Raw genomic sequence first — 16,945 nt, 5'->3', positions numbered from 1 at the left:
TGGAACTCCTATAGACCACAGCAACCGCCCCTCCCCGACCCTCAGGTCTACCCTGATGCTGGACCAGGTATCCTGGCGGGCATAGCTGGGAGAGACTGACTCCTCCCTGCTCACCCACCCAGGTCTCTGTTATACATACCAGATCGGCTGCCTCATCCACAATTAAATCGTGAATGAGGGAGATCTTATTATGCACCGATCTGGCATTTAGGAGCAGCATCCGGAGGCCTGAGAGCTGGCTGATAGGGCAACCAACAAACCTGCGGGTGTGGGGAGGACTGGAACAAGGCACAGTCATTAACTGCCTGGGCTGCGTTCCCCTTACCTGGCAAGTCCTCCTCACAACGCCATATCTCCCTCGACCCGTCACTACACTGATTGGGGCCCTCTCAAATCTAGTGATAGTTCTGGTTTAATTTGTTCTAACACCCAATTATTTATCTTTTTTGAAGTCTATGGTATGCGCAAAGCTCTCCTCCAACACCACATTTCAAATGGGTTGATTTTTCTCTTACCCATTTTTTTCACTGTCCAACTTCCACATCCATACCATGGTCTGAATGATCCTGACTTTAGTGTTCAGCGATATGTCTTTGCATTTGAGGACCTTTTCTAGTCTCTCATAGCTGCCCTCCCCACTCCTAGCCTTCTTCTGATTTCTTGGCTATTGTCCCCATTTTAGTTAATGACTGTGCCGAGGTATTGATAATCCCTGACAAATTCAGTGTCTTCATTGTCAACTGTAAAGTTACACAAATCTTCTGTTGTCATTACTTTAGTCTTGATGTTCAGCTGTAGTCCTGCTTTTGTGCTTTCCTCTTTAACTTTCATCAGCATTCGTTTCAGATCATTACTGATTTCTGCTAGTAGTATAGTAGCGTCTGCATATCTTAAATTATTGATATTTCTCCCTCCAATTTTCACACTTCCTTCATCTTGGTCCAGTCCCGCTTTCTGTATGATATGTTGTGCGTATAGATTAAACAAACAGGGTGATAAAATACACCCCTGTCTCACACCCTTTCCAATGGGGAACCAATCAGTTTCTCCATATTCTGTCCTTACAGTAGCCTCTTGTCCAGAGTATAGAGTGCGCATCAGAACAATCAGTTGCTGTGGCACCCCCATGTCTTTTAAAGCATTCCATAGTTTTTTGTGATCTACACAATCAAAGGTTTTGCTGTAAGCACAGGGTGATTTTCTTCTGAAATTCCTTGGTCCTTTCCATTACAACGTATGCTTGCAATTTGATCTCTGATACCTCTTCCCTTTTTAAATCCAGCTTGGACATCTGGCATTTCTCGCTCCATATATGGTAAGAGCCTTTGTTGTAGAATCTTGAGCATTGCTTTACTTCCATGGGATATTAAGGCAATAGTTTGATAATTACTGCAATTCCCTGGGATGCCCTTTCTTTGGAATTGGGATGTATATTGAATGCTTCCAGTTTGTGGGCCATTGTTTTATATTCCATATTTGTTGACAAATTTTTGTCAAAATTTGGACAGATTCAGTCTCAGTAACTTGTAGCATCTCTATTGGTATACCATCTGTTCCCGGTGATTTGTTTCTTCCAAGTATTTTAAGAGCAGCTTCCACCTCACATTCTAAAATTTCTGGTTCTTCATCATACGGTTCCTCCTTGTATGAATCTGTCATGCTTGCATCTCTTTTATATAGTTCTTCAGTGTATTGTTTTCATCTTCCTTTTATTCCTAAACACAGAAAAGCTTTCACGCTTGATAGACTTAATGTCTTACCTTCTGCACTTTTAGAAGGCAGATTTAGCAAGGTGCCAGTACAGGAGCGCTTTTGTCCCTGTGATACAGGAAGTGTGGAAACAGTTGTACATGTATTGTTGTATTGTCCATTTTATCGAGACTCCTGATTCGATCTTATTAACCCAGTTCTCCAAAAAATCCCAGGGAAGTCTGATGCATTTTATTTAGAATATTTACCCTCCGACAGGAACTAGCAGGTGACAGCCAAAGTGGCAAGATTCTGTGCTTCGGCTGTTACCTGCAGGAGAGTGATGATGGCATATAACAATATTAGTTAATCTTCGGTGGGCCACTGATGTCTTAATCTAACAACATTAGTACCATATTATTTCAGGCTGCTGCCCTTGTTTCCTCCTCTGTATAATACTATGTTTTATTGTTTTACTGTTTTTACATTTTATAGTGCTGGTCATTGACTGTAATAAATAATGATTGATTGATTGATCTTCCTTTTATTTTATCTATGTCAGTCAGTGGGTTCTCCTGTTTATTATTCAACATACCTACTCTTGGTTTAAATTTCCCTTTAATTTCTCTAATCTTTTGGAATAGGGCTCTTGTTCTACCTTTTTTGTTGTCCTTTTCTCTTTCTGTACAATAACTATTGAAATAGTTCTCTTTGTCCCTACATACTAGTCCCTGTATTATTGCATTTAGGCTTCTGACCCTGTTTCTATCTCCTTTTGCTTTTGCTTTCCTTTTCTCTTTAACCATTTTAAGTGTTTCGTCAGTCATCCATTGAGGTCTTTCTCTCTTTTTAACTAGAGGTATTGTCTTTTTGCATTCTTCCCTGATAATGTCTCTGACTTCAATCCATAGTTTTTCTGGTTCTCTGTCAACTAAGTTTAAAGCCTCAAATCTGTTCCTTATTTGATCTTTATATTTTTCTGGGATGTTATTTAAATTGTATTTTGGTATTATGATTTTGGTATTTTAAACAGCATTTCCGTATTTTGGATGTTGTTTGGTTCGATTGTTTTTATTATTATTATTATTATTATTTATTGTATTTATTGTATTTATATATTGTGCTTCTTTTTATCTTTTTGTACACCGCCCAGAGAGCCTTTGGGCTTAGGGCGGTATATAAATTAAACTAAATAAATAAAAAATAAATAAATTGCTTTGTTGTTCTTCTTTAGCTTTACTCTGATTTTCGATACCACCAGTTCATGATCTGTACTGCAGACTGGTCCTGGTCTTGTTTTCACAGAAAGTATGGAACTTCTAAGGAATTGCTTAACGAATCTGAAATACAGTAGGGCCCTACTCATACGGCAGGTTATGTTCCAGACCCCCGCTGTAAAGCGAAAACTGCTGTAAAGTGGAACCCATTTAATAGAATGGCGCATGATGCCCGAAAACCACCGTAAAAGCAGAACAAGTGCCGTATGAGTGGGGCTTTAGTCTAATTGCGTCTAATTAAGACCGCTGTAAAGCGAAGCGCTGTAAAGCGGGGCCCTACTGTAATGACATTCATTCATTACTTATGAAGTCTTTACACCAAATACATTTTGCATATCATATTCATACAACTTTAAATATCCTTCCAAACATGTTTTGTGGTACAATATGTCCACACCAAATACCAGAGTATCTGATTCCAGATCTGCCACATGAGTGTAAACACCATTTTGAAAATAAGTAGCTGCGGGGAAAAATATTTCTGATTCATTTACTGGAAACTTCTCCCACACACCGTTATGTCTTTGTCATCCACAGACTGTACATCTGACATGCGTTGATGGCATAACTAAATATGGAGGCACTCACGGTGGAACTGTTGACCTCGTTTTACATGATACTGATCAAATCTTCACGCTTGCTTTCTTCTTTATCTTGTGTTTCAGCTATTGTATCAAGAGGGTTTTTTTCAAAGTATATGCTTTGTAGCATTGGTTAGTCACATAATACACAACTCATCTTCATCTGACACATAATTAAGTCTTTTCACAACATCATCTCTAATGTGAGCTGCTTCCCATATTTTTTTCCTACCATTTATACTTGTGGTAACTGTTGTCTTAGTGTTTGCACTCTGGCAAATAATGTACTTTTTCAGATCAAATGAAACTTGCATTTCTTCCTGTATTAATTCTAATGTATATGTCCAGATATGCTGACCTTCTTGTAGCCTTAAAAAGAGTAGGCAAGAACCTTCAGTCCTGTGTTTGTACAGGAAAGAGATGGTTCAAGGCCATTTATGACAATTTTTATTTAATAAAAAACATGAAACCTGTTCACCATAAAATGTAACATCTATATGAATTTAAGAAGCTTATAATTGAATTCCTTGACCCCAAAATCATATATTTAGACACCAGAATGAATTCTGTAAGTGTTCTGGGAGCCAAAATAGTTACTGTTAAAATTGGGCAGCAGCCATTTTGAAAGATGGTGTCTAGAAAATCTGTTCCAGACTATGGTGATGTTTACCCAAGTTTTTCTGGTTCTCTTATACGTATACTAGATGGTTTTCCTGGTTAAACAAATCAGAACAGATTTTTTTTACGGGACTTCAATACAGGAACAGCTCTAAATGAAAGCTTCCAACGTTTCACTGACCCCTCCCTTCCCCACATGCAGCCTGAGTTGAATGCTGGCTGGACAACATGGGCAACTAACTGGTTGTTGCAGCTTCTTCTTCCCATTCCCACAATTAGGTGCAGTGACGTCATGTACTTGAAAAAATATGTTTCTAGATATTCCTGAGCACTATCAACACTGTTCCTGACTTGTAAAAGAAATGTAGTGGGACATACTGGGTGGATGGATTTCAGAAGGGCTAAGAATTCATGACAGTATTTTCTTATATTGGTACTAAAAGGTTTTGTGATAGAAATCATAGATTTTTAATGGTGAACTCAGTTCTAACTCTTTCCAACAGGATTGGGATTGTCCCTATCAAAAGAGACCACCATTAAATATTTATACATAGATGGAACCAACTTGGCATGTGCAAAGTAGTTTCCCCCCTTTCTAAAGCACCCTATACTAGTGGTTCTTCCCCACTGCAAACCTTATCTGTGGTGTTTTTTGCTTATATGATGAATTGCTGCCACCTGGTGGGGGTGATATTGTACAAATGATCCTTAGAGCGTTGAAATGATGGGATGCATACTGAAAACAGATCTAACATTTTAGGTTTAGTGCCAGTGGTTTGAACATGCATTTGCTGCCTTGAAAACACTCTGGAAATGGAACCCATTCTGGAATGTATATTCAAACTGCTTCCACCATGATTAAAATGTTTTATCTGTCTTCACTCAGAGAAGAAACAAGAAAGAAAGTCGAATATAAAGTATATCGCATGAGTTGGAAGTTTAAAGATTATGGTCCTCCTGTTCCAAAACTAAAATATGTCTTTTTCTTTCTCTGTCTCAGGCCTGCAACCACAAGGAGGTATTTTGGGGCAATACCCACAGTAGCTCACCCAGTCTTCTCCCGTGCCACTGTCAGAGCTTGGAAAAGTTACTTTTTTTGAACTACAACTCCCATCAGCCCAATCCAGTGGCCATGCTGGCTGGGGTTGATGGGAGTTGTAGTTCAAAAAAAGTAACTTTTCCAAGCTCTGGGCCCACTGCCCACAGCCTTCATTCAGTGGTGAGGGTTTTGCTCTGACATGACTGCTGAGCTCACTCACAGCAGCACAAGGATCGGGCTCTTCAACTGCAGCATTCCAAGTTCAGCCAGCTGGGATGCTATGGTTCGAGAAACCAACCCTTACAGCCAGCGGTCTGCTTGTTTGGGACTTGGAGGGGGTTATTTTCCTTACTCCCAGGGGTTGTAGCTGAGAGAGAAAGACTTTCATAATCCATTGTTGTTATCCCCACGTTGTAGGCTGAGCTCACGGTGCTGAAATAATACCTTCGAACAACCCTTTTTAATGCATTGCTAATATGGATTGGAGATGGGACTGAAACAGAGTGACTTGCATCAGTGTAATTCTGTGTTTATCCAACATTATTATGTACCGTATATTCCGGCGTATAAGACGACTGGGCGTATAAGACGACCCCCAACTTTTCCAGTTAAAATATAGAGTTTGGGATATACTCGCCGTATAAACTATATAAGTCTTATATAAGGTAGTTTACTATGCTCCTAAATCCAGGGATTATCACGTGGCCCAGAACATCGCCCCACTGAGGAGGGGAGATTTCGATTGATCTTCTCAGCGCCCCCCTCCCCAAGTCTTTTCCCTCCAGATTCTGGCTGGAAACCCCACTTGGGACTTCCCCGTCCCCTTCTCTCCAACCCGCCTCACCTCTCTCTCTCTCTTTCTGTCCCTTCACCCAAGTGGACAAGCGTGGCTGGGAGCTCACCAGGTCCTCCTGGGCGCGGAGGAGAAAGGCCAGCTTCCCCGCGCGGATGGGGCGGGCTGGACAGAGGCGGAGGTGAAACTTTGCCTCCTATTTCAGGCTGCTCCGGGTTGAAGGAGGAACCTCGCGGTAAGATGGCTTTGCTCCCTCCACGCATCAGCCTCCAAGGATCGTGCAGAAGGCAAGACGGCGAGGAGATCATGCGCTGGAGGACCCAGACGCTCCTTCCCAGATTTCCTGCCTCTCTAGGAATCAATCCGTATAATTTAACCCTTAGAAAGCCAGGCAGGAATCCAAGGCGGCCGCGCTTGCTGTTTTAAAAGGTTGTTGTTATTCCTGGGGAACTCCCTTGGGGGGGGGATTCTTCCTGACCCGGGTCACTAATTTTTCCTGTTTTTCGTCTAACGGCCATCAGAGAGACTGCGGCTGCGGTTCTCTCTATTCCCAGCGGGAGCTTGCGGCTGCAGCTCCCGCCGTTACCCCCCGTTTGCCCAAGTTCTCCCCGGGAGCCTTTTGTGGCTTCTCCCTCCTGTATCTGGCCGTTTCGAGTCAATTCGTCTCAGGCTCTGCCGAGGCTTCCCTCCTCATGGCAGTAACACCGTTTCGAGTCAATTTCATCTCAGGCTCTGCCGAGGCTTCCCTCCTCAGGGCAGTAACTTCTTGAGCCTCGCTGCGTTGCCTTCCTCGCCGCGACGGTCTCTCTGGACGGCGGCTGCGACTGCTTCCACTCCTGCTGCAGCTTTTTTTTTTACTTAATTTTCCCGCTCTTTTTCAGCACCCGGCGTATAAGACGACCCCCGACTTTGGAGAAGATTTTCCGGGGTTAAAAAGTCGTCTTATACGCCGGAATATACGGTACTTGAGAATATCTAACACACTGTAGTACAGGGCTGTTGTATAGCAAAAGTGCTACAGTGGAGCTTATGTGCAAAGTTTCTGCACCTAGTGACTTATTGGTGGCTGTTTGGATTTCCAAGAAAATATTACTAACAGAAAATACCTCAGAATAGATATAGTAAGATTACCACTTCCATCACTGTCCCAGATCTCCCGGCAAACCCAAAGCCACTTCTCAGTTGAATGCAGGCATCCTGTGCTCTGTTCTCTTTGAAGAAGACCTTCTCTGACAGCTCAAGTTCAGTTTATTTGGTCTATTGACTAAACAATCAGTGATGATAGTGTAAGGTTATTGAGACAACCACAGCAAAAGAAGTAGAAATAAGAAGCATGTGCATACCCCAAAATGGCCGTTACTAAAATAAGAGTCTAACAAAATCCATGAACAAATTTGACTTGGAGCTCATCTTCCCTTTAAGCGTAATCTAGTTTTGAGGACTCCAGCAAGGAACTTGGCTATATTTTCTGTGATCTTAGAGTTGGAATATGCCACTAAGAGGCATAAAATTCATTTGCGTTCCACAAGTGTAGAGAAAATTCTGGGGAGATAAAATGAGATCTTATACCCCTATAAAAATTATAATGTAGGAGAACATGGGCTAACATTTTGCAGGGACAATCTCTCAGGTACCATGGCAACCTAGTAAATCAGCCTTCCATAACTTCTGATGGCAAAGCATTTAATATAGCCCTTGAGAATGCTCTGCTTTATTAATACTGCTGAAAACCTAGCAGGTATTTAATCCCTGTTAGGTTGTAGGCACAGTGATGAGCAAATCCCATTTGCCAATGCTAGTGAATTTTGCAAGTTAAGATCTAGAAGTCTTTGTTTAATGCAGCTGTTTTTTTCTAATCCAAATGCCAATATAAAATGAACACCCCAAACAAAGAAAATGGAACCCTGGGTATGCTATTCTAGTCTTTTACACACACACACGCACACACACACACAGAGAGAGTGTGTTTCTGATGGTCATCCATTCCTGTCTATTAACTATCCTATCAAAGTAAAGACAAACAGTTTCACACTTATCTTTGTTGTGCTTGGATAAGTCTTGCTGCTGTTTTCCTTTCTGCTTATTAGGCCAATGCTCAGGTGCAGCAGGGGTTCCCCCTTACCAAAAGTAGTGGTGGTCGTTTCCTTGTGGTGGCATTATAGGCCCAAGCCAGCTGGCGAGCAAACTTCTGGACAGGCTCTTTTGTCCTTTGGGTGCTTGGGTGGAGGGAACACATTTCTGCAGTTACTTGGTGACTGAAAAGTGCTTCTCCTTGAAGGCAACAAAATGGGCAGCTGAGAGCCAAAGCAGATGGCATCACAGAGGGAGAGAATCCAAATGTTACCCACCCCTGGTCAAACAAATTTGCTTCCTTTTATTGGTGTCCCAAATCTGCTGCATGAAGAGGCTTTAACACACTGCTTTGCAGTAAGGCCAGACTTGGGCAGAAGTGCATAGACACTGATGTATTGTAAGGGTCCCCAACATTTTTAAACCAGAGGACACATCTCAAATTTTGAGAGAGTGCTGGGGGCACCAGTCACAAAATGGCTGCCATGGGGGGCATGGCATAACACAATATTAGAGAGTAGTCATGGTGAAGCTTTTCCTTATAATTGTATTTCCATACTTTAAAAAAGGGGGAAAGCTTGACCTGTTGAATTTTTGCATGCCATACAGCTGTTAATGACACAAAAACCCTGTTTTCCCCCAATCCCAACCCTACAGCAAAGTCTGAGCTGCCATCCTGTACCTACTTACCTGGAAGTAAGCCCCATTAAACACAAAGAAACTTCTGAGTAGCATGTATATTAATTACTGTCTGTTAACTATACAGTGGATTCTTAATGATTTCCTGGTTTTTAGCTCCTGCAAAAAAGAAAACATGCCTAAGCCTCTTTGCAAAGTTTTCACATTTGCCTTTTGGGGGGAGGGGATTTCTTTAACATTTACCCACTGTTATTGTGTAGTAGTAGTTGCAGAAAATAATTTCTAGGCACTATCTGATCTCAGGTGAACCCAACACAGAAAAGATGCATCCTGGTTGCTAGGGAAAGGTAAGGACAAACTATGGAGATTCCAAGAACTAGAAAAAAAAAAGACAGATACAAGAAAAGTGCACTAAAAGGGAAGGCAGAACTGCAGCTCTCTAGGCCTTCCTGTTGCTTAGTGTCCAAAGAACTCACTTTTCAATCACAGCTCTGACTTCACTCATTGACTAGCAACACTGACAGGCAGGAGCTGCCAGGTTGGCTCATTTCACAGAAATTGCTTTCTTTCTAGGAGAGCTAGAGACTTTCTTTTTTAAACTGAACACTCAGATTCTGGGCTACACTGAAGGCCTTCATGCAAGTGACAGGTTGGCGACCCCTGATGTATAGGGTCTTTGAAGGGCAAAGGCTAGCACTCCGAGAAGATGTAAGCTAACAGAAACCTGTGAAATTCCTGTAGCTTTTTTGCAGGATGAAGAGAGTATGGCTAGTGGTTTTCATAGCAGTGTGAGATTTTGTTTGGTGGGAAGAGACTGATAAGCAGTTCCCTATGTTTGCTAGTGGGAAGGGAGGAGGAGGGAAGAGAGAGTAGAGCTGTATCCAGGAATCTTGTGGTGGTGTTTTACAATTTGCTATGAAACATCTTGTAACGTATGTGCATGCCATGCACCACTACCACACACCACCTGTGTGTTTTCTTTTTGTTTCTCTAAGCAACAAAACGTGTACACAGTCACATTTAGAAGCCTACATAGCGTGGCACAAAATCTTCAGAACTGAGAATTTGGCGTCCCTAATGCAGAGGTGTTGGTTTTGTTTAAGCTTTACACATGTTCTTTATTAACATTGGTCTTAGACTTAGACAATAGTTTTTATAGTTGTACTAAAACAACAGTACTCACCTCCACAGTACCTACCTGGGTAAGGCTCCTAGAATTTTTTTTTGTTTTTAAGACATTAGACTTTTATTAACGATAGTACTTCCTGCCCTTGTTACATGTACACCACCTGCCTTCAGTAAGGCTCATGGATACTGTTTTTTGAAGATTACACATTCATTTTAGATTTAGACATTTATGCATTGGTTTTAGACTTGGACTGAAGATAGTCTGCACTTCCACAACATCTGTCTGGCTAAGGCTGACTCTTAGATAATTGCATTTTTGAAGGCTAGACATTGGTTAACAACCTCTCTTGTTCCTATACTAAGTGCTGGGGAATCCTGTTGTCCTTATGCCTTGCTGCATTTAAGCTTCCCAGAGGCATTTGACTGGCCACTGCTACAGAGATAGTGCTGGACTAGGTGGAGAAAAGTAAGTTGCCAAATACCATAAACTGGGTACAAGGCAGAAGTTCGGTCTGAGTCTCAAATGCCTAACCACTCCTTTTAACCTACAGTTTTCTTCACCAACAGAAACCCTTTCCATGGGAGGTAAACTGATGGTGCTAAAGGACAATTTACTTGGCCTTAGCACAAGGCAGAGGTCTGAGGATGGTCTGATGCTTGACATACAAAACTGTTCTTTATAAGCCATAGTTTTCTCTTATTCTTTCAGATTTACCTCCCCCACAACTCATCCTCACCCACACCCAAAGGTTTTACTCCCTCTCGCCTCCCCGTTACTTACACCCTGTTATCCCCCCCCCAAAGTACATTAAAAGTCAGTGGGATGCACAATTTTGTTCAAATGATGATGGGGGTCTTGCTGTGAGATGAGGCAGCTGTTGAGTGGTTTTCTCCTCCTTTTCTTCCCTTCCCTTCCCTTCCCTCTCTCTCTCATTATTTCTTAATACTTAGCAGACAAACTTTGCCTAGCAAAGACAAGCAGACATCTGAGTAGCTCCTGCTGCTAGCTTCTTTCTGCCATGCAAAATGAAAGGTCCCATGCCATTTCTCTTCATCCCAGGGGAAAACACCACCATGTTGGAATTGATTGATTTTTTATTTACGGTCATAGACCAAACTGAACATATACAAATGCACAACAAGTACTTAAAAGAAGCATTAAATATAATCACTCTTGTGAGATACCCTCTTACTGCATATTAAAACAATAAAATTAAAATATTATAATTAAAAAGAATTGTTTAATCATTACTTTTCGACATTCAGTAGCTGCTGCAAAAAAGCTGGCTACTTCTGTTGTGACCTTGGGGTTCTGGTCAGATAACAATACTCCAAATAAAATAAATCCAATCTACCTAGGATTTTTATTAAAATCAGAGTAATAAAAATAACTCTAAAATCACAGTAAAAAGCACAGTAAAACAACACATGACGAAATGTGTTGGAATTTCACTGCAGACAACCATGTGCAACACCCGTTGCTGCCCAAAGGAGCAGCAATGTATTTGTTTTTTGTTTGCTTATTTGATTTACATCCCACCCTTCCTCTCAGTAGGAGCCCCTGGTCAAGTCAGGGTCAGAGCTAAAAATAAAAGTAAAAGGTAATGTCAGGGTCAGGGCTAAAAGTTTGCTTCACTCCTCTATCAGTTCAGCAAGACTCTATACATGAACAACACATTAAGACAATGCCTAGGATCCTAAGTGTATCTTCCATGAATCAAAGGGTGCCTGCTGTTCACAGAATGTTTTAGATCCAGTGGAGAATACTGCAGATGGAGGGGGGAATTTTTCTGATTCCCCCACACTGTTCTGGTGTGTTCTCCAAGTGTCCAGAGCAGAAGTGGATGTGGACAGTGCACCAGGAGATACACAAGGAAGGTGGAATTAGGAAGTTGCTTTCCATCCTCTCACCAGCAGGAGCTTCCCATGAGCAGATGTCCACTAATTCTATAGCAGAATCAAACTCTGGATTCAAGCGCCCCCTCTCCAATAAATAACTGGACCTTCAGTGTCTTTCCTCTGCCCTTTTGCTTCCTTCAGAGGAGCTGGTTTCAGATATTGCACCTGTTTGCAAGATGTCTCCCATTTTTTTTGGCTTGCTGTGATATCACAGAATGTTCTAGTTGTTGAGAATCAGAGTCAGTGCAGTGTTGAGAATCAGTGCAGTGATCATTTAGTGATGTTAGACAGAGGCTAATTTTGTTGGTAGAAAATACACATACAAGGTTTTAGAACAGAAGAGACTATGTTGTGGGGGGGCTGGGGTGATAGAGGCTTTGAAAAGTTCTGAATGTGGACTCAGAAGCTGAGAAATCAGTGAGGCACACAGCTTCACACAAGGGAGAGTAAGAATTGTGAGGGTAAGAGGAAATGGATTGCTGTGTGAAGAATGACTTGAGTTGATGATCTATTGAACTGTAACTATTATAATTAATCTCAACTTTTGTAAATTTAGTTATTTGCATGCTTTAATTAGGATTCCTGCGTTGAGCAGGGGGATGGCCTTATAAGCCCCTTCCAACTTTATGATTCTGTGATACTGCTTTGTTATAATTTAAAAATTCATGTAATAAACTCAAGGATGCCATTAAATATTATTCCTTTTGTCACTACTGAAAATCTCTTTAGATAGTAATGCAACACAAAACAGTAGCAGCCCATATTTATTGCATGTATTTATTATAAGAAATAGAAGATTTAGTTTTTCAGTTCACATAACTGCAGAGTTGGAAAATCCAATCCCTATATAGCTTCTTGGGTTATAAACCTCAGCTGTTGTATGCTGCGAAGAGCAAGAAATAATGGGAAATTTGTATTTAAAATATTGCAGAGAATTCCTTGGCACCTCTGGGAAATTTGAACAAGCTGGAAGAACACAATTTACAGTTTCAGTAAGGATAGTGCTGAGATTCTTAGTTTGTTTAGATATAGTATGGAACTTCATCTCATGGACTCATATCCAGGTTGGGTTCCTGTAATGCGTTCCACATAGGGCTGCCTTCAAAAAGTGCTTGGAAACTTCAGATAGCTCTGGACACAACTGCCAGTGTTTCAACTAGGGCAAAGCACATTGCGCATATTACTCTGGTATTATACTGGCTTCACTGCTTACCAGTTTATATCTGGGTTCAATTCAAAGAGCTAGTGTTAAACTTTTAAGGACCAAAATAGTCTCTCATTTTCTTTTTATTTGCCAAGTTTAAAGGAAATATTATCTATAGCCTAAGCACATCTGCTTGCTGAATTCATAGGATTGCAGCCTAATGGTGGAACTAAAAGTTTTGTTTTATACATTGAAGCTACCACAGCTATAATTTTGAAGGAAAGACCAGTACCTCAGGCTCATCCTTTTCCCTCAGAAGACATAAAAGCAGCAACAGGGTATCAGGAAAATAGCACATGAGAAAGAGCTAATACTCTTTTCTTCCCCATGCTAGTCCTTCCCTTCAAACTGCAGCTAAAGCAATGGCTTTGTGTAAGACAGTGGTAGGGAACTGGAATATAGAAAGCTGCCTTGAACCAAGTCAGACCATTGGTCCATCTAACTCTGTATTGGCAACACTGAATGGCTGCAGCTCTCCAGGGAGAGGTCTTTCTCAGTCCTACCTAGAGCTATGCTGGGGATTGAATTTGGGACCTGCTGCATCAAAAGCAGATGCTTTATCACTGGGCTATGGCCCTTCCCCACAGCCTCTGCTGCCTGCTCTTTGACAGTGAACTGGATTGGACATAAGCCTGTGCCTGCAAAAAAGCAGCAGGCAGGAAGAAATGCCTCTACCTGCTCATTAAAAGACAGCAGGTAGAGGCTTATCTCCATCTTTGCTGTGGTGTTCAGCGCCAAGATTAGAGAGAACAGGTGAATGAATGAATGAATGAATCTTTATTTTTACCCCGCCCTTTTTCCAAAATTGGAACTCAGGGCGGCTTACAAATAAAAGCTACACATAGGTCCCTTATTTTACTGTTTAAATCAAACAACATATCCCTGAGTCTGACTTCATATGATGTCAGGTGACTGACAGGTGGGTGTGGTTTGCCCTAAATGGCCTCATGGGCCAAATTTAGAGGCCTGGTGGACCTAATTGGGCCAGTAGTCTGAAGACTTCCCCACTGCTGATATAAGTTAACAAGTTAAGTTAACTTAACAAGTTTGTTGATATAACTTAACAAGTTTGTTGAAGACTTTTGTCCCACCTACACACAAACACACAGCCCTGGCTATGACACCGTCTGTGAACACCTGTTGCATCATCATAGTAACTACCTGAACTGTTTTATTTTGTATTCCTTTGTGAATACTGTCTGTGCTCAAGAGCCTTTGTCTTTTGTGGCCCAGCAGTTGTGCTCTTCCCATGAACATGATTCAGAGTTAAATGCACTCTTAAAGAAAAGTGTTGCAATTAAGGGATTAATGCATTCTACAACAAAGGTAAGCAGAGAGTAATTATTTCACAGCTTTTGACAATGTGTGCAGAAGAAAATTCCTCTGTTAAACAAAGCAGCTATTTCTGGTATATGTTAGATTATTTTAGTGCCATCTTTTTGTGTATGTTGATATCAAACGAAATAATTTTCTTTTTCTTTTCCAGAGCTACTTGAAAGAAATTTTAAGAGAGATTGGCATCTACAATGTTAAGGGGACACACAAGAACACTTGGGAACTTAAGCCAGAATACAGACATTATCAAGGTGAAGATAAGAGCGATTAGCACAACTGTTAATCAAGCCAGCAAGGATGTTGTCGGTTGTGGGAACAGAAAGAGCTGCTGAACAATTCACCCTTAAAATGCTAAGAGTTAATAATTTGTAATAAGCATTGTCATAAGCCCAGCTTCATTTTTAAAAAGATTCTGCAAAAAAATTGTAAGTTCATGTTTTCATTTTTGATAAACATATTATTTATAGAGTAAATTTGTATTAGGTTTCTTTGTAATAATTGACCTTTATTGTTGTTTTTTCATTTTGTAAAAATATAACAATGTTAGTAAGGGAGAAGGCTGAGTTTATTCCATTACTAAAATCCTGAGTGGTCCTGACCATATCATGGGATGCTGTTCAACTATTAGAATTATGCCTTATCAAGAATAACCAGAAGTGAAACATATTTTGAATAGATTCAGAAATCTTAGCACAAGGAGAGAGATTTTGAAAAAGATGATGGGAAAAGGAAATTAATACAACATAATTGCCGAGAAAAACATTTAAGTACAGTAAGGAACAAAACAAAATGATTTATTTGTATTAAAATAAAATACTTGGTTTCTGTATTTAAAAAAGTAGTTCTCATTTCTACAAATACAAAATGCTTGTTTCTGCTTTACTGCTTTTAAATTTAAATTCATGGTGGCTTCAAGATTGCCGAAAAGGCCAGCCAATCAGTATTCTGCATAACCAACCTTTCCAGGAACTAGAAAAAATAAGATGCTGCTGAACATGACTAAGTTTCAGAGTTAATCTCTCTCTCTCTTCAAATATGTAGGTCTGCATGAAGCCTTTACTGCTTCTAAATCCTGCACATTTTTACAAAAATTTGGAGCCAGGAACAGCTTCCTAGGAAACAGCTGGAAGGAGGGAAAAGATCCGAGTGAGCCAGTAAACAGAGGGAATTTTGATTTTGTGCATTTTTCTTCAGTGAGTGGCTAGTAGTTGCAAACAGAAATCAAGAAAGGAAAAATTGGAGAGAATAACTGATTCCTATGTACAATACCACACAAAGGGGAAAGAAGAGAAACCAAATATGGGCCTTCTCCAACAATTTGACTATCATGGACAATTTTTTAGTCACAGGCTGGCCCATGTGTACTCTTTATTCACTAATGGGCAAAAAAAACCACCTTGCAGTTTAAGAACGTACCTATAGCCAACAGATATTTCTATCAAACTTTAAAAAGCAGGGAAATTGGGCAGCTATCGGGGAGCGGGAGACCTGACCTCCTCTCTGAGATAATATACTGCCCTACGAATTTGGATTTTTGTGGTCCTCTCTGGGTCTCTGGGCGATTCACCTTAATCTCCGGACTCTCAGGTTTCATTTTTTTAAAAAATAAGGTTCTAGGTGGTCTTGTTCATGAGATATACACCAAAACACCAGTCACCACCGCAATTTAAGGCTAGAAAACTGTTGTTTTTTCCTGCTTATCTGAAAATCTCATACATTGAGTAAGTATATAGCTTTCAGTCTTTTTCGCTCATGTGCACAAGTCAAACAAGTTTAAATTTTCTTAGGCTGTTGAAGAGGGCAGTGTTTTGAAAACCTTCCCAATATGAAGCTTTAATCCAATACTCTCTTTTCTGGGAGTAAAGCTGCAATGCTAATCCCATATACCTGGAGTAAACCCCATTGAATTCAATAGGATTTACTTTTGAGTAGACGTTAGGATTGTGCTGTAAATCAATGGGACTTTTGAGTGAACATAGCAAAAAATTGTGTTTGTGTTGTAAATCTTTCTCTCCCTCTCCAATCCTATTTTTTAAAGCAATTAGGCAGGGCTTACTTAGGTATCACTGCTATTATGTAGTAAACTAATACTGATTTTTTTTAAAAAAAATCTGCAATGACCAGCTGGTTTTGACAATAAAATATTATATGGGGTGTATGTATTTTTACATCTCCAGTGTGTGTGTATATATGGAGTCTTTCAAACAACCCTGTGAAGTAGCTAACTAGTAGCTTACAATAAGAAATAAATTCCTTTAAAATCCAATAACCTTAAAAACAAGAATAAACAGTTGCAAAACAGCTGAAACTGGCATGATTCTGAATTTTGGCTGGGTGAGTGAAGTTCCTTATCTCTTGAGGTTGCAGTTCTTCCCTGTTTGAGTAAGCCCCATTGAATACATTGCGAGTTATTTCTGAGTAAACAAACATAGGATTGCAGTATAAATATAGTTGACAGTCATGCTTATATAAGTATTTCTTAATACTATATCCCAGTAAGTATCTGATTTCACACTATGGTTGTACATTATTATTTCTTCTACATTTTAAGTGTGGAGTGGTCATGGTTCCCCTTTGTTTTCATCCTGAGGGGCAGATTAGGCTGAGAGATGGTGTGTAGCCTATGGTCACCCAGTAAACTTTATAGCTGATTTCCATTTTTAAAAACTAATT

At 40.4% G+C, this 16,945-nt stretch overlaps 1 protein-coding gene across 1 annotated transcript in view; it reads left to right on the top strand.

The window, feature by feature from the left end:
• GTF2F2 (general transcription factor IIF subunit 2) overlaps positions 1-15,070 on the top strand; it is a 185,215-nt gene extending 170,145 nt beyond the window's left edge. Inside the window, exon 9 of the mRNA XM_061629861.1 lies at positions 14,424-15,070. Coding sequence (XP_061485845.1) covers positions 14,424-14,543 — 120 coding nt within the window. The 3' untranslated portion in view covers positions 14,544-15,070. The remainder of the gene's footprint in view (positions 1-14,423) is intronic.
• The last annotated feature ends 1,875 nt before the right edge of the window (positions 15,071-16,945 follow it).

Source organism: Rhineura floridana, chromosome 5 (assembly GCF_030035675.1).
Source record: "Rhineura floridana isolate rRhiFlo1 chromosome 5, rRhiFlo1.hap2, whole genome shotgun sequence".
NCBI classification, from domain to species: Eukaryota; Metazoa; Chordata; class Lepidosauria; order Squamata; family Rhineuridae; genus Rhineura; species Rhineura floridana.
This window is presented reverse-complemented; position numbering and strand designations above follow the sequence as displayed.